Source organism: Canis lupus, chromosome 8 (assembly GCF_003254725.2).
Source record: "Canis lupus dingo isolate Sandy chromosome 8, ASM325472v2, whole genome shotgun sequence".
Taxonomy (NCBI): domain Eukaryota; kingdom Metazoa; phylum Chordata; class Mammalia; order Carnivora; family Canidae; genus Canis; species Canis lupus.
Genome location: NC_064250.1, coordinates 39439842 through 39462417, shown reverse-complemented (window position 1 = coordinate 39462417; position 22576 = coordinate 39439842). Strand labels below are relative to the sequence as shown.

The following is a 22576-nucleotide window of genomic DNA, read 5'->3' as shown; positions in this document are numbered from 1 at the left end:
TCCCCACCATCCACTCCCAACCCCACTAGCTTCACCCATCCAGCTGAACTAATTTCCTCCCACAGCCAACCTGCCCCCTCCTCCACCCGAATAAGGTGGAGTCTTCCTTCCAAACATCTCCTCTGACTGGAATGGCTGCCCCCCAACTCCATCCTTTACAACCCAACATTCTCCATGAAGTTGTCCTAACCACCTCAGCTCACAACATATTGCTTCTACTCTCCCAAACCCTTGTGCAATGCAGTCATAATTTAGCACTTACTTACATGCTTTTGTAAATTATTGTGGTTGCTTCAGGCACATTCTTTTTTTCTAAGAGGAACGAATTTTGAGGGCAGGAACTGAGACTGATAATCCTTCTAGTCAACTCTTCACAGTTGACTGTCACTTGACTGAATGCTGTCTAACAACCTCATGCCATTTCAAGTGAAGTATGCTTCTGTAAACCACTGCTTTTGGCAAACTGGCTACCTCTGAAACTGTGCCAGTTTTAACCTACTGGCCTGAAACATCTTGCTTTCTAGCACTGTAAAAAATTCTCCATGCACCAACCCATCAGCAAAACAGCTTGTCAAGGTAGAAATCTTTTAAAATACCCAGAACCTGACCACCGCCCATTACCTCTACTACCACAGCCCTGAACTAAGCTGCCATTGTCCATCACCTAGAGTATTGTAACAGCCTCCTAACTGGTCCCCCTGCACCCATCCTCCCCTCCTCACAATCCCAATAGTGAGCAACATGGGTCTGTTAAAATGCTACTCAGATTGGGTCAAAACTCTAAGATCATGCATTAGTCTGACTCGTGGCAGGAAACAGATGGCACAAAGTGGGTGATGTGAGCGGAGTTGATAAAGGAACTAGTTACAGAAGTGTGGGCAGGTGTAGGGAAACCACACAAGAGAGTGCAGTACTCTAAGGCAGGCAACACAGGGTACTCGATCCCCTCCTAGGCCTGAAAAGTGTGAAGAGAAGGGGTGGGCAGGGTGCCAGAGAGCAACAATGGAAGGCACCTGCTAAGAGTTGTGACCTAGTCTAGAGACCCTCCAGACCACCCAGTCTGTCAGGAAAGGAGTAAACATGCTGAGTAAACATCTCATTCTCTCTTTCTCTCATCTCCCCTATCAATATCCCCCATGGCCAAATACACCCAGAAGCCATAAGGCAAGGGAGCCTATCCATGAAGGTCCACCTCTTGGGGAACACCTGCAGAGCAGATGGAAAAGGGTACATTGGATCTGGGGAGGTAAAAAGACGCTATCTAACCAAATGGCTTCCCATCTCAATCAGCATATCTTAAAGTATACTTACAATGGTCTGGAAGGCCCTACATGATCTGACCTCATCTCCTATTCTCCTGTTTACTAACCTCTCTCCTCACACTGACTCTCTACTCACCAGGCACTAGGGAGGCCTCAAGTCCTTCATACTTGTTGCTTTCTCTGCCCAGAATGCTTCTCCCCCAGACACACACAGCCTGATCCCTCACTTATTTCAGGTGTCAGCTCAAGTGGCAGGCACATCGTCAGAGGGTTTCCCTTACCACTTTATATAAAAACCTTTCCTGCTCTTACCCCATGAATTCCTGGCATACTTCATTTCTCTTATCCTATTTCTTTTTCTCTACAGCACTTCTTATTAAAATTAGATAGATATATAAATGTATGGATAGTTTTTTTTCCTTTTTTTGTTGACTGCCTCCCTGGCCTAGAAGAAAAGTTTCATAAAGGCAGCAGCTTGGCCTCTTTTGTTCATTGCCTTACATCCAGTACCTTTAACAGTGCCTGGCACATAGAAGACACTCATTTGCTGAATGAATAAAAATGTGAGTGAACAGAACAGAAGAATCCATAGCTAAGCGCTCTTTACACTATTTATAGATTTAAATAATGATTTAATTTAAATAATTTAACTAATATAATAATTAAATTTAAATTAAAAATAATTTTACTTTAATTTAAATTGATAATCAGACAGGAAACAGAGACAAGCATTTGTTCTTATTGGTAATGGCACAAAATTGAACCCTGTCATTAAATCCCTATGAAAAAATGGACAGAACCAAAAGAATAACTAGTTTCTTCTGTAGACAATGCCTCCTAACAAGGTTGGTATTTCTTATGATATACCTCATCATTAACCTACCCACCTAGTACCTCTCTAAGCTTCAGTTTTCTCATCTGTGAAATGGAAAAAGATTGACTGATACAATGTATGGAGAGCATTTAGCACAGAACTGGGACTCCGTAAATGGATGCTGCTATGATTATTAGTAGTGCTGAAACTGAGGTAACCATCTATATGAGACACTACATCATCTTTCTACTCTCTAGAACTGTTTATCCCAGACTTTAAAAATGTGAACTGGAAGAATGACATGTTAAAGACATACAGGATGCTTTATTATCTATCACATAGTTGGGCCTACATTTGAAAGACACCCTATAATAACAATGTTCCATATCAGAGCCTAGCCTTGTCCTTGGCTGACCCTTTGACAGCCCAGAATCTTGTTGCATCCATTTTTGCATCACTTATTACACCTAGACACTTAGAGTATAAGTGCTAGTATTTCCTGGCAGGAACTAAGCAGGGGTGCTCTACTGGCAGGGGAGGGGGGGGGGCGGTTAGCAGTATAGGAAAAAGAGAGCATAGCAGTAAAACTTCTAATAATATTCCTGTTTTCTGACTTGCCCCTTGAACCATGGAAATCTCTGTCCTGTACGCTAAATTAATAGATGAGCTTCTGATTTCCTTTTCTTTTCTTTTCTTTTCTTTTAAGATTTATTTATTTATTTGAAAGAGAGAGCAAGAAAGCATAAGCATGGGGGAACAGTAGAGGAAGAGGGAAACGCAGGCTCCCCATCAAGCAGGAAGGCTGATGCGGGGCTCAATCCCAGGACCCCGGGATCATGACCTGAGCCTAAGGCAGACACCCAACCAGCTAAGCCACCCAGGAGGCCCTGATTCCTTTTTCTCCACTAGAATTCCGTCCATATGCCTATCTTCTGGGTCAATTAACTACATAAAAAGTGACCCAATAGTTTCACGTCACATGAAAAGGAAAAGGCTTGACCTGAATAAACTCTACAGTCTGCCACTTAGGAATACTGCAAAGATCCTGTAGGTTTTTCATTGATGGGAGATTTCCTTGCAATCTTTTGCAAAAGGCTTCTGTAGAAAGACACACTGGTGGGTTAACTAAGCTGGGGAGCTACATTCAAAAGGTAAGGGTTAAAACCCATGTGGCATAAATCTCCAGTTACAATATTCTTTCTGCTGTTATGTGTATAACCGTGTATTCAAGTCTTTTGTTATGAATGCATAATTATATTCATAGTCATAAATATAAAATATGATAACTATCACTACTAATTTTGCCCAATTACAGGCTTCCAAGTTCGGGTGTGAAAGTCAAAGCAAGTCTCCTAGGTTAAGCCTGGGTACTATCTTACTAAGAGATCTAACTTTATTTGTTAATACTACAGCCCGATACTACTTGTTAGTACTAAAAAGGATCATCTCAACCACTTCTAGTGACGGGTGGGCATACATTTCCACAATAACCTGGGAACAATTCCAAATGGAGAATGAAAAGAAAACCAAAAGAGTTCACTACCGACTCCTCGAACACTTGTCGAAGGGACAGGTTCGAGGCCTCAGTGAATGAAGGGTGAGTTGTCTAAAATGCATTCTTTTATTATGGCGCTTTCCGAACAGTACTGTTTTCCTCAACAGGGCTGTGCCACGCTCATGATCAGAAGCTGTTTTATTTCTTTGTATTTCCAGCGTTTAACATTGTGCCCGTCCCTTTGCTGGGGCTCGAACGATTGAATCCCAAAGCGCCCACTCACGAGGCAGGCCCTACACCTGGCACTGTGGCTCAGCAATCAAGCAGATCCGGAACGGCAGGAGCGCGGTCTGGCCGCTCCTCCTCACCTCCACGTCCCAGCACTGCGAGCAGGGTTAGGGAAGCGCACCATCCATCCGACCACCTCCCACTGTCCCGGCGGAGTGAAACCGGCGGTCCGACCGGCCCGGGCTGCTGCGGACCTCCAGGCACAGCACACGATCCTCTCCGCTTCCTTCGGCAGAGAGGACCCAGGTACTGTCCTCGCCTCCAAACCCAACCCTGACGCCGACCCTCTCCCCAACCTGGCCCCACAAACGCTCCATTCCCCAACCCGACCCAGCCTGGGCGCCCAGAGCTTCCCAGAGGGGAGGCGCCGCGGTGCACTGTGGGAGTCGTAGTTCATCGGTGAGTTCCGCACGCCTACGGCCCTGCGGACGGGACTCCCGCTCCCAGAAGCCCCCGCGTGGGCGCCTCGCTCAGTCCGGCCGCCTCACCTGTTCTACGGACGTGACTGTTTCCACCGAGTCGTCCTGCAACCGCTCCCGCGCGTGCTCGGGCCTCAGACTGTACAGCGGCTCTGACCAGACAGGGGAGGAAGATGGAGGGCAATAGTAGGTGAAGGAACTCGGAGAAGCCATGGTCAGGAGAGCAGCGGGCGGTGTATAGGACTCCCTTCGTCAAACAACAACGCGCATTGAAACTCAAGCGGGCTAAAGCGCTACGGAGAGCGGGTCGAGTCAAAAAGACTTTGAACGCGAATCGCTCTCCACCCACCCACACAGCTTCGGGGAGAGGGTTACTGGGATGCTGCTGCCCCCCATTGGGCAAGAGGAGCTGCTGCAGGAGGCTCAGCTGCCTGGAGCGCACGGAAGGACGGATGGGTCTCTCCAATCTGGATTTCATTTCCGAGAGATGGTGTAGGACTCCTCGGGTCGTTGTGCAAATTAACACACGCAGGCACGCACACTTCGACATTGTGCTAATTGTCGCCTAATTGCAATGGCAGTCCTTCGCAGTTTCGGATGCCCAAGAACTGTGAAACTCAAAAAACATTTTTTGACACATCTCCTGACTCAGACACACTATCGCTAATAGAATTACTGTGCACCTTTGGGTGCGTGGGAGCCGCCCAGGAGAAACCGTCGGCTTCTCAACGAGGGAATTGCCTTCTCGGTACTCAGGGATGGAGGGAAGAGGCATTGTAGTTGTCTCCTATTGTCCCCCAGGGAGCCACAATACAGTAGTAGGGTCTAAAGCGCAGTAAAAGGAACAAGTATAAGTGAAACGACAAAGGAAATACTCGTTTATCAGGCAGTTTTTTAGGGAGAACCTACTATATGTCAAACAGTGTGCTAGGCCCTAGGTATACAAAAGTGAACAAAACAAACAAGCTCCCTGCCCCTAGGAACCTTATAGTCTAGTGGAATTGACAGAATTAATGAATGAACGCAATAATATATGAAGACTTGCCATAAATGGTATGAAAGAAAATAACAGTCTACAAGAGACTGAAAGGAGGACTGGACTAATTAGATTGGGTGGTCAGGCCAAGCCCCTCTGAGGCCTCTCTTAGACCCAAAGGATGACAAGGAGCCATCCACATGAACAATATGGGGAAGAGCTCCACTAGAGGAAGCAACAGTAAGTCTGAGAGAACACTGCCACAAATATACTTATGTATGTGTTTTAATTATAATGATTTAATCTAAAGGTATTCAGAATAAACAATTCTTATTGAGTAGGATTAATCATCATATATGCCTCCATAAAAATGTTAAAGTTGTGATTTTAGGGAAATCCTGTCTTTGGACAAGGAATAGAAGAGACTCTCTTTCAGGGTCCTGAAAGGACTACGTCAAAATTATAATGCCAAGAATTGGGGGAGGGGGCAGAAGATACTGTAATAACAGGCCTTCCAGATAGACTTGGCCCTGTCCAGACTTGGACAACTTCCTGCTCAGGGTATTTTACTCTGTTGCCCCTCAATTCCAAGTCACACATCTGGAACCCAAGGAACTGTGGTGTGGCATTTCACAACCAACCATTCCCCTTTTATCCGTCTCTGGTGTTAAATAGAAGCTCTCAGAAAGATCCTAAAGATGAGGCTGGGATGGCCTAAAGTCCTCAGACAAGTAAACACTATCACCATGTTCATTGCAGTGGTACTGTTGCTAAGTTAAGTCCTGTAGGTGGCAAAATGTTTCTAAATCTGAGAATAAATGACCCTGTGTGGGTTAGGGTCATGGATATGGCTGCACTGTACTTCCCTCTCTGTTGGCATCTTATTGTCTTTCTCTTGGTTCTGTTTTGAAAAGAAAAGACAGTCTGATAAAGTCTGAGTCACCTCTGAAGATTCAGCCTTCTTTGTAAAGAGTTCCTTTGCTGGCTAGAAATTTAAATTGAGCTACTGAAAGAGTTGCTGGAACAGTTTTGTAACAAATTGTTATATCTGTTACAGGTGCACCTAAAGCAATTGCAAATTGTATTTGAGAAATAGAAACCCATTTTTGAAATGTAGTGTCTTCTGCAATGGGATCTGAAAGGGGTATGGCAAGAGTGTCCTGCAGAATACCGTCTATTATCAATAGGTATTTGTTGAGTCCCCATTATGTGCTGGGCACTTATGAGCTAAGTACTGAGGAGACAGTGGTAAAAAAACAAAAAACACAGTCTCAGCCCTTACAGGGCTCATGATTTACCAGAAGAAACAGACATTAAACAATCATTACAAAGTTGACTATTTCATTACAGTTGGGGGAAATGGCAGGCACATAGGCCATGGTGAGATTATATAATGGAAATTTCCTAGAAGATCAGGAAATACTCACATGAGAAAATGAGTTAATTAATGCAGCGTGAAGGGACATCCCAGGCAGAGGAAACCCAGCAACATCAAAGAGCAAGTGAAACAAGGAATGAAAAATATGAGGAGTTTGTACTCCACATAGCATTGAGAGGATTGTTCAGTCTTGGATCATCAATTGCCCACCAGTTGTCCTTCCTCTAGGTTTGATAAAAACCACTGGTTCAAGAAGAAGAATGAATATAAATACTGGCAGTATGGCAAAGAATTATATGCTTACGGGAGAAAATAATGATAATAGCAACTGTAGCTTGGACTGCAGATGGTTTGGGGTTATTTTACTCAAACCCCTTGTATTTTTCTAAATTAAGCTGTGAATTGTAATTGTCTCCTCAAAAATAATATAAAATGTGGATAGTAAGTACTATTTTGTTCTTTCAGGAGCAAGAAAACAAGAAAAAAAAATTAATGACCCAAATGAACCACTAGAGGTGGCTCCTCACCCTGGAGTAAGCTTGCAGAGTCCGCTTTAAACCTGTTCTCAAGGCATTGCTCACAGAAGCCCATATGTCTGCGTGAATTGTTTTCTTTTAATATCTTCTGAAAGAATATAATAATACACATTTTATAAAGATTATAAAATGGAAAGAACCCATCTGTTACCTGCTAGATAATTAATTTCCACCTCTACCAACATCTGTGGCCTCCTGTTCTGTCCTCCATGTCTGTCCTGTTTCCTGGGACAGAAGACAGCAGCCCCGCTCTTACAGAGGGGACCACTTCCACCTCCTCCCCCCATGCCCTACCCGTGGATGTTAGTTATCCCTTGCCTCTCTTAAAACATCAAGTACGTTATCCTTGTACTTGATTATGCCCATCACCCTCAAACAGGCTACTTCTTCATTCTTGGGGGGAGGGGGACATTTTTAAACCTATTAATTCCACTCTCCTTTGACCACCTTCCCATTACCCATTTCCTCCCTACCAGTGTCTCCAATTCCTCTCCTCCAAGTACCTCTTGAACCCATTCCCATCTGGCTTCTCCATCAATTCTTGTCAAGTCCCAGTTAAACCCCATGTTGCTAAGTCCAAGGGCCACTTCTCAGTCCCCATCTGTCCTCCTGCTTGACTTCCTAGCAATATTTGTTATTAGCAGTTCCCTTCCTATGGTGTCTAGCACTAGCCTTTGCCTCTTCTTTGTCTTCCTGACACCGTAACTTGGGAGCATCCCCAGGACTCTGTCTCCACTCATCACCTGCGAACTCAGTTAGTCTAAGTATTTTAAATACCACACTGTTGGATTGGAAATTCCCTCATATCTCTAGCCTGGGTCTCTCTCTCTCCTGAACTCCTACTTCGCATCTAATATCCTGTTTGCACTTCCACTTACATGTTGAACAGGCGTCTCAAACAGTATGTCCACCACAGAGCTGCTGGCCTTCCCTTCCAGACCCGTACACACAGCCTACCCCATCTGTTGTGCTAACTCCATCCCTCCACTTGGAGTCTGTCCTTGATGTCTTTGTCTCACTACCCATAAGTCTTGTTGAAGACATATCCAGAATCTGACCACCGCGAATCGATTCCACCGCTAGTGTCTGGTCCAAGCCACCATCATGTTACTTGGATGACCTGAGCCGAAGGCAGATGCTTAACCGACTGAACCACCCAGGCACCCCAAAATCAAGGTCCTTGACCATGGCCTAGAAAGCCCCAAAGACATGGTGTTTACTCCTAGTACTTTCCCGCTTACTCACTCTGTCCCTCACACTGGTGTCTCACTGGTCTTTGCACAGTCCAGGCACATGCTGTCCTCGGAAGGCTTATGTTCACTCTCCCTTCTCTGCCATGTTCTCTGCCCACAGGTATAGACAAGGCTTGTCCACCTACTCCTTGCAGTCTTTCCTCAATTCTTTAGCTTAACTCAAATTCCTTTCCTATCAAGCCTTTCCTGAGCTCCCCATACAAAGCTGAAATGCCACCGTCTTGCACTAATACTGTGTTTACTTTTCTCATGCATAGCACTTACACTAGGTTGACAGACCTTATATTTAATGTATCATTTTAATTACCAGAAGATAAGCTCTCAGGGCAGAGATTTTTGTACATTCATTGCTTATTCTCTGGCACATAACAGGCATTGGGTAAGTTAAATGATTTGAGTGATTTCTAGTCACTGTAATAAACATTTTGAGTACTCATTTCTATAACCTACTATAGAAGATAAAGACAGTGAACATAATACTGGCCTTACCTGTCAGGAGCTCACTAGCTAAAAAAAACAGGCACTATATAAATACAGAATAAATATATTTAAGTAAATATAGAACAAAATACTTAAATACATATAAGCAAGACACAATACATACACAAAATGCAGTGGAGGAAGAAGAAAGCAGTAGTTAATTTTAATCTATTTAATGAGGATAGCACCTTAATATGTAATATTTGTGTTTAGCGATACTTTCTTTTTTAGAAAATAGTTATTTCAGAGGGGAAGTGGATGAGGGGCAAAGGGAGAGGGAGAGAGAGAATCTCGAGCAGACACAGGACTCAATCTCACAACCCTGAGATCATGACCTGAGTGGAAACCAAGACTCAGACACTCAACCGACTGCACCACCCAGGCACCCCTATTTAGTAATACTTTCAATAGAATAAATATTCTTTGGTAATAATTTTTTATTTTATTTTTTATTTTTTTTATTTTTATTTATTTATGATATTCATACAGAGAGAGAGAGAGAGAGAGAGGCAGAGACACAGGCAGAGGGAGAAGCAGACTCCATGCACTGGGATCGCACCCTGGGCCAAAGGCAGGCGCCAAACCGCTGCGCCACCCAGGGATCCCGGTAATAATTTTTTAAAGACTACATTAGAGTTTAGAAATCGTGAAATTTTATTTTCTATTACTTTCTGTAGCATACAAAAGGAAGTATAAAAAGCTTCAAATTATTCAAAAAAGAATAGTTTTCTGAATATAGTGATTTTATGGCACAGTGAATAACTGGGCTTCTCAGAAATCAATAAATCATCAGTTACACTTGTATTATTTTATTGTCATATATTGATATAAAATTAATCAAATTATATATTATTAATCATTACATATACTCTATTACTGAATACTTGTACAAAAGTGTTGACTCTTAGTCCCCTTTGATCACAGCAAACACTATTTTACCAGCGGATACAAAATTGAAGCCAATTAAGGAGCATTGTTCACAATGAGAAGGCTGAGAAATGATTTTTTTTTTTAAGGTTTTATTATTTGAGAGAAAGAGAGAGAGAGCCTGAGCAGGGGGAGGGAGAGAGAGGAGCAAGCTCCCCACTGAGCAGGGAGCTAGATTTGGAGCTTGATCCCAGGACCCAGGGATCATGACCTGAGCCAAAGACAGACTCCCAACCAACTGAGCCACCCAGGTGCCCCTGAGAAAAGATTTTAAAAGCTGTTGAGAGACAATGTCAGGGGTACACACTCCAGAGCATACCCGTGACTCTCAACCTAGGCCATGACTTTGAAAATATAGAATCTCCCAGGTACCAGCCCAGGCCCACAAAGTCAAAATCCCTTGGTCCAGAGACCCAGTACATGCATCTTTTTTTTTTTTTTAAAGATTTTATTTATTTATTCATGAGAGACATAGAGAGGCAGACACAGGCAGAGGGAGAAGCAGGCTCCATGCAGGGAGCCCAATGCAGGACTCGATCCCAAGTCTCCAGGATCATGCCCTGGGCTGAAGGCGACGGCGACGCTAAACTGCTAAACCTCTGAGCCACTGGGGCTGCCCCCAGTGCATGCATTTTTTAAAGCACCACATGTGATGCTGATACACAGGTAGAGTTGGGAGCTGCCAGGAACCTTCCTACACAGCAGAAATGCTGGCTGTCCACCAGAGTTCTGCTCCCTTTCCATAGCAGGTAGTCACAGCTGGGCACTGGTTGTCCAACAGTCCCTCTGCATTTAGGCAGGGCCTGCTGACTGAGTTCTGAACAGGGGAACACGGGCAAGAGTGATATCCACCACACCCAGGCCTGACCCCTTAAACCCTACTGGATCCTCTATTTCCTTTCTTCCCCTTTCCCCCAGCAGGATGTCAGTGCCCCGGGCAGGCCTCCATATTCAAACGAACTTCCGGCTCCGTGTTCTAAAAGTTCAAAATCTCAGGTAACAAAGAGATCTTAAGTGTTTTCTTCCACTGGACAGATATCCATAATCCCTTTAGAGATTTGAAATTATTTTCTGGACAAATATTGTGACCTCTTTCAAATTGTATATTATTGTTACTCCTTTCAAATAGTCTTTTCATATTGCTGACTTATGACTACAGGGTCAACCCTCCCCTCCCCTGTTGAGGTTCCCAAAGTTTCATCTTCCTTACAGACTATCACGGGTCCCCTCCTCCCCTGCAGTGTACAAGGCAGTCTTAGAGGGGGTCTCAGGGGTATAGTTAGAAAAAGAAAGCCTATAATCTTGAAATGTGGGGGACTGGAGGGTGGTATTCCCCAATCCTTGCTAGGCGGGCACTTTCCTCCATCCTTCCTACGAGGCTTTGCTTATAAAAGAGCATGTCTTGCTTTTAAATTGAGTCCCACAGTGGGAGTCCTTACTGAAGATAGCAGAGCATCTGCCACCCTGGGTGCCTAAATGACTTCGTAGCACAGAGCCACTCCCATTCCCACCTCCTTGCTGCCCAACACACTTTACATGAGAGGGATGTCTTTATGTGTGAGTGCCTGAGATTTTAGGATTCATCTGTTACAGTATCTAACATTGCCTTAACATACATAAAATGAATGACTTCATTCCTACATTGATTCCTATCTGCAGGTTATATCTTGTCCCCACTCCAACCCCCAAACATAACTTTGACAGTAAAAGACTGATATGACATACATCGATTGGTTGGTGGTTACTAGTTATGTCTTCTCAACTCTAGTCTCATAAAGGGAAGAATCTTCTGAGGTTTTCCCATCATGAAATCCTCCCATCGACAATCCAATCTAGACCACCTATTAGGAAGCCACAGGAGCAACTTAACTTTCATTTCTTGTTCCAAGATAATGAAATCATTCTGAAAAACTATCTGCACAGGGAGTAACTGATGAGGCTCCTGGATTGGTTCTTTATCATGGGTTAAATTTGTATCCCCCACCCCCTAATTCATATGCTGAAGTCCTAAACTGTAACCCCTCAGAATGTGACTTATTTTGAGAGGTAGATACTTTAAAGAGGTAATTAAGGTAAAATGAGGTCATCTGTTTGGGCCCTAAGGCAATGTGACTGATTTCTTTGTGAGAGGAGAAGAGAAGGGCACAGAAAGGCTCAGAGCAGGAACAGGAAGATGGCCAGGTGGAAGGAGGGAGGACTCAGATAAATCCAACCCTGCTAACACCTTGACCTTGGACTTCAGCCTCGAGAACTGTGAGAAAATAAACTGCTGTTTAAGCCACCCAGTATGTGGTACTTTGTGATGGCAGCCCGAGCTAATACAGTCCTGAAGCCAGTGGCCTGGACTCCAAGGACAACCTGAAGTGGTACTCTGGGTCATTCTGTGTTGGCTTGAATTACCATCAGAATTGTTTTCTTTGGTCTCCAACCCCAATATGCATCCCTGACAACTTGTCTTCTTCCCTCTTCCCTTGTCATTTCAGACTCTTTCCCCCTTTCTCTATCTATTAGAGATAGAAAGAGAAAAGGATGGGGCACCTAGCTGGCTCAGTAGGTAGAGCATGCAATTCTTGATCTCGGGGTTGTTAAGTTTGAGTTTCATGTTGGGTATAGAGATTACTTAAAAATAAAATCTTAGGGCAGCCCAGGTGGCTCAGCGGTTTAGCGCTGCCTTCAGCCCAGGGCCTGATCCTGGAGATCCGGGATCGAGTCCCACATCGGGCTCTCTGCATGGAGCCTACTTCTCCCTCTGTCTGTGTCTCTCTCTCTCTGTCTCTCTCTCTCTGTCTCTCATGAATAAATAAATAAAATCTTTAAAAAAAAAACATTAGGGATCCCTGGGTGGCGCAGCGGTTTGGCGCCTGCCTTTGGCCCAGGGCGCGATCCTGGAGACCCAGGATCGAATCCCACATCAGGCCTCCCGGTGCATGGAGCCTGCTTCTCCCTCTGCCTATGTCTCTGCCTCTCTCTCTCTGTGACTATCATAAATTAAAGAAAAGAAAAAAAAACGTTAAAAAATAAAACATTAAAAAATAAAAATAAAATCTTAAAAAAGAGGATATGAATGGAGGACCTACTGAAGTGATGAGGAAGGGAGGTTCTATGCTATTTCTCCTAACCTTGAGATAAGGTGAAAATCCTATAAAGTGAGCACATCAGCTTTGTCACCCAAAGTTGGAAACACAGGTGTGAGTCTGGAAGATGTGTAAGGGTTTTGCTCGTGAGGAGCCCCATAGTCCAGCTGTGTTGGTCTCAGCGGTGGGCTGCCTATGGGCCAACACTCTGGCTATTCCGCTGTGGCCATGGTAGATCCCACAGTGGTGCCCCTGCTGACTGTTTAAACAGGGAGCATGCTCAGTGTCCGGGCTGGGGGTGGCAGGAAACAGGGGCAGGCACTTGTCTCTCCCTGGTAAAAGAATGAGTGTAACATAACTGAGAAACTGATTCTTGGGGGCTTCTTGTGAGAGGGAAATCCGGCAACCATTCTCGGACGTCTCCCAGCCCTGCTGAAACCTGTCCTAGTGCAAGCTGACCTCAACTAGGGAGGATGCCAGAATGTCCCACTGGATGCTGACATAAGGAGGTGAAATTGGGTGTGTATAAAGCCCCTGGTTAAAGCAAACTTTGTTGTCCTCACGAGTTTACATGATTCTTTTGCTAACACTGTTCCAAAAATCTCAGCTCTTCCATTTCACAGTGTGAAACACACACACACACACACACACACACAGAAATGTATTTCTGAAAGTAGCAGAGCCAGGATGTGAATGGACAACTTAGGTGTCTAGCAGCTTGGACTGCCATATGATTCCTTTTTTCTTTTTTTAAAGCAACATAAGCTAATGAATTTGACGTCTGCCCAGCATGATGAATTATCTTTAATTTTTTTATGAGTGTATTTACTTCCTGGATTCATTCAGGAAACCTCACTCCCTTTCCTGTCTTGCCTGGGGAAGTTATTTCTTTCAAAGTTTCTTCTTGGACTAGGAACTTGCCTCAGGGCGCATCTTTCCTGTTTCCTGGACGGAAACAAGTAGAGAGCCCCTAATAGTCCCACTAAGTAGACCTGCAGAGTATTTATCATGACGATGCCCATCAATGGGAAGGCAGCTGCAGTGCCCAAAGGGGGTCAGGCTGAGTTGAACCTGCACTCCACACTTTGTGTGGTAGTGTGGATGAGTATCACAGCATGATGGCCTGAGTTCCTGGAAAACATCCCTGAGCCTCTGTGGGATACACTTACCAGCCATGTATGCATATGGGAAACATTACAGGGTGGTCTCTGTCCCTCAGCATTTATTGAGTACTGTCATGTGCTGTGCTAAGTCCTTTCCACACATTGTTTCATCTTTCCAACAATCCTGAGAGGATATCCCTATTTTTACAGATGAGGAAACTGAGGCATAGAGGGGTACAATAACATGGTCAAGGCTGTACAGCATGTGAGTGAAGGAGCTGTGGCTGGAACCCAAGGGTGCCCAACTCCAGAGACCCTCATATGCACCTGAAACCCAGTGTAAATCCAGTAAAGAGAAATACACCTGGAAATCTTAAAAATCTTAATGGAATTCACAGGGTCCATTTTCTTAATTCTTCACGTCATCAAAGTAGCTACCAGCTTCAGGAGTTTTTCCTCTTTATTATAAATTTAGACATACAGCCTGAAATACAACTCTTCAAACCAAGAAGATGGGGAGTTACTGCTTTCCTTAACCTACTACTGAAAAATATATTCTCTATCGAATACTCAGAAGGACGCCTTTCATCACTTTTTAAAGATCTCCTGGGCTGGGCTTGTTCACCCGTAATACAGTTTCTTAGGAATACAGAATCTTCTAGGTTCCAGAAAACACGCATTTGCCTCTCTCTGGTGCTAACACATTCATTTGTGGTCAGTTAAGTCTTGAAAGAGGCCCATCCGTTCTTCGGTGTCACTGGTGCACACCAGCAGCAATACTCAGTGGTCTGACATAATGCATTGGCACCCTGAGCACCTATCCCAAGCAGCTTAGACCCAGAACAGGTGCTTTTGCTTGCCCGAAGGATTGTGCATTTGGAAGTGTTTCTGTGGCCATCTCTCTTCTCATCCTAGCAGAGGAGGTCAGCAGAAATTTTACCCGTTTAGATTAAAACTGGGATGAGGGCGGACACAGTCACACGGGGTTACGGGGAAGCCAGGTGGCAGGGAGAGAATTCTAGCAACGCTCTCGAGTGTTCCCGGAGACAGCGACTCCAGGGATAGGTGGGTGTTGGCCGCAGACCCCGCCGGGATGGGGGGGGCGAGCCCCGGTGAGGACCCACTCCCGGACCCGGCCGCGCTCCCGCAGGGGCGGGGTTGGCGGGGCGGGGACCGGGACGGGATCCGGGGAGAGGCGCGGAGCCCCGAAAGCCGAGTCTGGCGGAGGCGGAGGCGGAGGCGGAGGCGGGCCGGCGGGGGGCGCTCCCCGCAGCTCCGGCCGCGGCACGTCCGCAGGGTCTCCGCGGGGTCGCGGCCCGGCGCCCGGGGGCCGGGGGGAGGCCGGGCTGCAGCCCCGCCGCGCACCCGCCTCCGCCCGGGGTCGCCGCGCTCCGGCGCGCTCCCCGCCCCCTCCCCCGGGACGCGGGCGGCGGCGGCGGCGGCGGGGGCGGCGCAGGGGAAGGGGCGGGCGGGGGCCGCCGCGCTCTCTCCTCCCACCCGCGCGCCCGCCGCGCCGCGCCGCGCTCCCCGGCCCCGAGCCGAGCCGAGCCGAGCCGAGCCGAGCCGAGCCGAGCCGAGCCCGAGCGAGCGGGCGGGCGGGCGAGGCCGGCGCGGGGCCCGGCGCCGCTTCCTCCTCGCAGCCCGCGGCGTCCCCGGGCGGGCGCGCGCCGCGATGGCAGCGGCCGAGCGGGGCTGAGCCCGCCGCCCCCGCAGCCCCCGGCCCGCGCGGCCCCGCCATGGCGAAGCAGTACGATGTGCTGTTCCGGCTGCTGCTGATCGGGGACTCCGGGGTGGGCAAGACCTGCCTGCTGTGCCGCTTCACCGACAACGAGTTCCACTCCTCGCACATCTCCACCATCGGTAAGGGGCGGCGGCCGGAGGGGCGCCCCCTCCCCCCGCCCCCGCCCCGGCCCCGGCCCCGGCCCCGGCCCCGACCCCCTCCCCCAGCCCGCGGGGACCGTCCGCCTCCCCGGCCGGGGGCGCTGGCGCGGCAGAGGCCGGGACCGCCCGGGGACCTGAGCCTCGGGTCCCGGAGGTGGGGGCGTCCCTGCTGTCGTCCGCGATTAGGGCTGGGCTCTCGGGCCGCGCTGGGGACCCGCCGTCCGACCAGTGCAGGCCTGGGTACCCCGAGCTGGGGCAGCGAGGACCCTGGCCCCTGAAATGACTTCCCCACACCCCCCAGGTGGACGGGGGGAGGGGAAGCAGCCTGCGCTCCGGAGGAGGGGTTCGGGGTGGGGAGCCGCGTCACCGAGTCACTGGAACCCTCAGGTCAGGGGTGACCCAGTGTGGAGCCCCGAGGGGGGAAGACGGGAGGAAGACGGGAGGAAGGGAGGGGCCCAGGGATTGAGTTTCCAGAGCACAGATGTGAAGGGAAGGCAGCCACAAGGTGGGACACCTGGAGGAGGACAGATTCGGTGAGCGTGTTTGCGGGTGAAAGGGGCACTTATTAGCCAGCTCCAGAAAGAAGAACATTGGCCAAAGATTTGTATTGAAGGAGGCTGAGGACCCACCCTCCAGTACCTCTCTTTGATCTGGCGATGCTGGCAGCCTGCGCTTAGACGGACGAGATCTGGTGGCTTCCCAGACCGGACTGTGATGGCATCCCTTGTTCTAGGAGGGTTGGGTGACCTCCCCTCTGAGGGGGTTTCATGCCCTTGGACCGTAAGGGGCCTCCTCCTCGGGAAGGTGCGAGCTGAGGAAGTCCACCCCATCTAACAGCTTCCCCCACTGTGGCCCTGGAGGAGCCTCAGCACTGCCCAGGCCCCCTCTCCAGTGGGCAGAGCCCCAGCACTCAGCTCCCACTTGAGGCTTCCACCCTTCCCCCTCCCCCCCTCCCCCCAAACACCCGGTCCTTGCCAAGGGAGAAGAGGGAGTGGATGGAGCCAGGAGGGACAGAGACCCGCGGCTGTGTTGTCACGTAGACCTGGAGACCTCACTTTGGGGCAGTGTGACCTTGAATAGTTAAGCTTCTGAGCTTGCATATCTCATCTGTAGAATGGGAATGATAGTGCTTACCTCCCCAGGTGTTGTAAGGATTAAATGAGATCATGTTTGTTCAAAGCGCTTAACACAAAATTGGACACATGTGAAGTTGGATAAATGCTAGTTGTTACTGTTGTCATTGTCCTTGAGCTCCCGGGATCTCCTTCTCTTTTTCTTCACTATCTTCATGGGACCCAGGGTGAGGGAACAGATTCATCCTTCTCAGGAGAGCTGTGAGGCAGGCTCCTAGGAGTTCTGGAGCGTGGGCTGGGCCACTGCTTGGATGAGAGGTATCTATCTCGGAGGGATGGGCGGGGTACTGAAAGCCTAGGGAAGACTGCCTGCCTCTGGGGAAGGCTCAGGGAAGACGGTACATTGGAGGGAGGCCTGGGAGTGAGCACGGGAGGGGCTGAGGAACCAGATGGGATGTGGGGACAGGTTGCAGGATGGGGACAAAGGGCAGCAAGTTAGCACGTAAGGAAACTTTCAGTGGCTATTTTATGGATGGGTTTGGTGCCAGGAACTGCTGAGCTATCACAGGGGGCTGTGGGCTGCTGGGGCCTGAGGCAAGGGAGTGGTCTCTAAACTTTGCCTCAGGAGCTACAGTAGTTCGCACCCTGGTGTTCTGGCCACATTTCAAGTCCTAGGAGTGATCTAGGTTTTTCCCTGGAGCACCTTATTCATCTACCTCATTTCAGAAGCTCTTGGGCTCCCGCTCAGTGTTGTTACGGGAGCTAGTCTCCCCTAGAAGATGTGTCCTACATCTTTCCTACAGACAAGGGGGGGAACCTGTGTTTCTGAAATCTCAAGGTGGCCCTTCTGAGACTTCTGTTTTCCCTAAGTCCCTTGCTAATCACCAGCCCTTCTTATGTCTGTCCCACCTCATCTTCTTGTTGGACACCTTGTTCCTGCTGGAGAGGCAAAAGTGCACTTTCCCCTCACAGGTCCCTGGGACTTACTCAGGGTCCCCCCTGGAGCTGACCACTTTAGAGGTAGAAGAGAATTAGCAAAGGAAGTGGAAGTGTCTCTATAGCACAGTCCCCATGCCATCCGCTCAGGGCTCTCGGTATATTGACCTGAAGCCCGAGCAGGTTCTTTCCCTGCATTTCTGATGGTTGGGTCCTTTTCCCAGGACACAGAGGACTGTTTTGGAGTTTGGATTCCATGGAAAAGAAAGAAAGCTGCCTTTCTTCACAGTAGCCTTTTGAAATCTGCCCACTGGGCTCCTTACATATGTTTGGTTTGAAGCAACCTAAGGCACATGTGAGTCTATCTCATCTTGGGCATGTTTTTCAGCAATAACTACAACTTAGGGACGGACGGTCAAGAAAAGCTTTCCTTTCAGTGATACAGAAAGTTTCCCTTGGAGTTGGAAAGGGCGACTAGGACTCAAATCAAGGAGCCCAGAAAATGGGGTCTACCAAACCATATTCATTAATTTATCCATTCAGAAAAAATGCACGTGTCCTGTAGCTGGGCTCAGTGCCGAGACCTGGAGATTCCACGATGAATAACACACGTCCTCACCTCTCTCGATTTGCTCCTTGTCTGAGATACATTTCTTTACCACGCTGGACATTTTTCTAGGCACTTTTCCTGGAGTAACTTCGGTGAAATGGGGAAAACAAGGCATTTCACTAGTTATTGCCAAAACAGAGTTCAGATTCTTGGATCATGTCATGATGGCATCTAGGCTGGCACTTTTGTGATTTACTGTTTATGCTTGGAGAGCCTGTGACATTCCAGAGAAGGGCCTGCCAGGGAGCAGTGAGGAGACCTTGAAGGTAGGCTGAGTCACTCACTGCCCCTCTTTTCGTCAGCAGGTGGGCGGCTGGCCATGAGCTAGATCTGTGCCACGAGCAAGCCTTTCCCATGAGGCTGTGCTCACCCGGACGGTGGTGGTGGTGGTGGTGGTGGTGGTGGTCGTCGTCGTGTGCAGGTGGGCAGCCAGCCAGGGCCTTAAATGGCCTCTGCTGGTTCCTCACCTGTTTAATTAATTAAGGATCCACTACAAAGCCCTGTGCCAGGCACTGTTCGAGACCTATTCAGTCCACCTTTTCCTTTTTTTTTTTTTTTTAATTTTTATTTATTTATGATAGTCACACACAGAGAGAGAGAGGCAGAGACACAGGCAGAGGGAGAAGCAGGCTCCATGCACCGGAGCCCGACGTGGGATTCGATCCTGGGTCTCCAGGATCGCGCCCTGGGCCAAAGGCAAGCGCTAAACCGCTGCACCACCCAGGGATCCCCAGTCCACCTTTTCCTAGTTAGGGAGGTGGCACACAGGCGAGAAGAGCCAAGGCCGCAGCAACGAGATGGAGATCGGGAAGCACTTAGTGAAGCACTCTTCACATGTGGGAGATCAATTATGATCACTGTTACTGTGAGCGAAGCTCTCGCAGGAGTCATCAGCAGCTAAGCAAGGATACGAGGGTGCAGGGGCAGCCGGGGACTGGGCAGGAGCCCGTGAGAGCTAGAGCTGGGACAAAGTGCTAGAGGAGGCCAGACGAGAAGCCGCCCCCCCCCTCCCCGCCCTTACTAGAAGCAGCAGGGAAGGCTCTAGAAGGAGGGGAGGCTGGTGTGGGGAGGCTGGTGTGGGCTGCTTTTCAGTTCCTGGAGGGGAAGGAGCAGATGGAATAACAGAGCAGAGACGACCGAGGTGGGAATTCAGTGGGTGTTTATGGGATTCTGGGCACTCTGGCTACAGAACAGAAGGGAGTTTTTAGGGGAAGAGTGAGAACATTCCTCTGTTCATATCTCTGTCTCCCAGATTCTACGTGCATGAGGATGAAACCAAATCTTATCCCTTTATGTTTTCATAGTCCTAGTGTTGGGCCAGGTTCAAGTCTCAGAAATGTTGTTGAGTTAATGGATGAAGGAGGGCAGAGGGCATCCAGGGCCTGGCTAAGGAGGTGGGACTTGGGCCTTCGCAGCGGGATAGTTTTCTGAGCTGGGGAATAGATATGGTGACAATGACACTTAGGGTACGGGTTGGGAGCGGCAGTTAAGACCCGCAGCAGGGAGACCAGTCAAGAGTTGTCAACACAAGGGACTTCCAGATCTGTTCTCTCTGCCATACACTCCTCCTGGGGCCCCCACACCAAACTACACACCCGCTCCTATCTTCCTCTCCGAAGTGGAGAGTGGTCTGAAGCAGTCAAGCTGGCAACTTCTCCAAGGGCCTCACGTGACCTGTGCTGCTGGCCAAGGCAGGGAGACCATGTCCTATCCTACTATCCTTGCAGTCCCTTCGTAGACATTGTCACATGGTCTCTGATCTTTTTGTTTTAAAGGCCACCTGGGTTCCAAGGAGGCTGCCCTGTGATTTTTCCGGTTTGACTGGTTGAACCACTGCCTGGGGCTTCAGGGAGGCTTCCTCCACCTGGCTTTGCTCCTGCAGGCTCCCCTTTCTCTGGAAATTCTGTTTGAACTGGCTTGGGTGGCCTGGGGCTAGGGCTGTGGGTGACTGAAGGGGAGGGAGATGCCTAGGGAAGGATCAGGGGGCTTGAATCTGAGCAGGAACCTAGAGACCTAACAAAGGAGGCAAATGCTTGGGCACCAGGTGCTCCCCACAGCAGGGGGAGCTGCGGGAGGAGGGAGGGACGCCCACTGAACAGAAAGAGCACTGACTGTGTGAGATTCCCTGTGGCCTTACCCGGCTCTGCTACCTTCAGATGCTTATTTAACATCCCTTTCCTTAGTCTCCACATCTGTAAATCGAAGAGTAACAGAATCTTTCTTAAAGGTCCTCGTGACAATTACAGAGGCTAACGGATGCAGGCACTTGGCTGAGCCCTCCATGAAATGGTAGCCACTGTGATTATATTACCATCCTTATTATTTGTTATTCCTAGCTCGTAAGAAGGTTGTAGACATGAATATACTGTCAGTGATGCGCTTTGAGGCCATCCTATTTGTCACTCACGCACCCAGTTGCTAAGGTGCCCGCCAGGAGCTGGGGATGCAGCAGTGACCAAACAGGACTCAGGCACCAGCTCCCTTACAGGGGTCACGGGAGCAGGCTCTGGGTTTCATCTCAGATTCTGTGCCAGCTACCCCCCCACCTTGCCCCAGCAGAAGCTCTGGGAAGGAAGAGTGAGTTGGGAAGGAGTGGGGAGATGGGGGCTCTGCTTGGGGTCACCCGGCCTCAGGCCCCCATTCCACACACCCCATTCCCCAAGGATATGATCTCTGAGAACAGCTCTAAAACCCTCCGAGGCTTTCATTTCAGCTGTTCTGCACACCTGTGCCACCTTCCCAGCTTGGCAGACCACCCCCACCTTTGAGGGCCCTGCCTCTTCTCCCTCCTCCCATCCTCCCTCGCTCCCCAGACATCCTGGTGATGAGCTTTATAGCATGAAAGTCGATATTTGGCCATTACCCTTCTACCCTGATTGCCAGTTCTTCTCAGAGTGCCTTCTTCTGTAATCTAATATTTGTGCCTGTTTCCCTGTAAAACTGCCAATTTTCTGCACAGGCGTGTGACCTCTCCTTGGCTCTCCTTCCTGGGCAGTGTGCTTCGTCAGGGGGGCCACAGCTTCCTGGACGATTTATTCCTTGCACTGAGGAGAGGATTAATCATCAGCTTGGTTTTATAACAGGGGAAACTAAGGCCCCAAGAAAGGTGATGGCTCATACCTTGTGTGCAGGTGGCCCGAAGTTGAACCACACCCCCTCTGCAGTTTCTCCAGACTGGCCTGGGGCATGCCCTTGCTCCTCCCAGAAGACCCTCCCACAGGCTGCCAAGTGGAACCTCTCTCCAGTGAACCAGGCTGTGCCTCCCCCACCCACGGAGAGCTCTGGGATGGAGGGACATTTGTACTTCTGTTGCTGGCCCCATCTGCCTACTTGACATAACCCGCTGGGGAAGTGTCAGGTGCTAGGATTGTGGAGTCTGGCTGGGGAACCTTTGAGGGCGAGATCTGAGTGTTGCCCTCGTATTACTATCTTGATAATATATTTACTGAGAACTCTGACTGGGGACCCATAATCTGTAGAGAAGGCTGACCATGGCTTCAAAATGTGGGTCATCCCCTGACAGCTCTCAAAATTTTTCTTTTTCTTTTCTTTCTTTCTTTTTTTTTTTTTTTTGATTTTATTTACTCATTCAGGAGAGACACAGAAAGAGAGAAAGGCAGAGGGAGAAGCAGGCTCCATGCAGGGAGCCCGATGTGGGACTCGATCCCGGGTCCCAGGATCACATCCTGGGCTGAACGTCGCACTAAACCTCTGAGCCACCCAGGCTGCCCTCTCAAAATTTTTTCTCACTGATCTTTTCTCCTGGGATGTACTGACTTCATTCATTCACTCATTTATTCTTACACTCACCCACACATTCATTTTTTTCTTTCCTTTATTCAATTTTGTTGAATAATATATATTATTATATGTGCCTCTGCCAGGCAATGGGAATGTGAAATGAATAAGATGCTGTTTTGCCCTCTGGGAGCTCACAGTGCAGACAGTTAGAAAGTCAGGCATCCAAACCGACAAGCAGAAGAGCATGCAAAAACAATGTCAAAATGCTTGGGAATCACAGAGGTGATAAATTCCTCCGGGTTGGTTGGTGAAGGCTTCACAGAAGCAACA

At 48.6% G+C, this 22576-nt stretch overlaps 2 protein-coding genes across 6 annotated transcripts in view; one reads left to right on the top strand and one right to left on the bottom strand.

Moving 5' to 3' along the window:
• FNTB (farnesyltransferase, CAAX box, beta) overlaps positions 1–4593 on the bottom strand; it is a 64742-nt gene extending 60149 nt beyond the window's left edge. The window contains exon 1 of one of the 2 annotated variants that reach the window (XM_025442708.3): positions 4348–4593. In XM_025442708.3, the coding sequence (XP_025298493.1) occupies positions 4348–4491 (144 nt within the window). In that variant the 5' untranslated portion in view covers positions 4492–4593. The remainder of the gene's footprint in view (positions 1–4347) is intronic. The other variant, XM_025442707.3, reaches the window with a different exon arrangement.
• A 31-nt stretch (positions 4594–4624) lies between these two features.
• The window catches only part of RAB15 (RAB15, member RAS oncogene family), a 35224-nt gene continuing 17272 nt past the window's right edge, over positions 4625–22576 (top strand). Inside the window, exon 1 of one of the 4 annotated variants that reach the window (XM_025442711.3) lies at positions 4625–5494. In XM_025442711.3, the coding sequence (XP_025298496.1) occupies positions 5455–5494 (40 nt within the window). In that variant the 5' untranslated portion in view covers positions 4625–5454. Of the gene's footprint in view, positions 5495–15049; positions 15071–15662; positions 15866–22576 lie in introns of those variants that run through there. The other 3 variants (XM_035720215.2, XM_025442710.3, XM_025442712.3) reach the window with 3 other exon arrangements.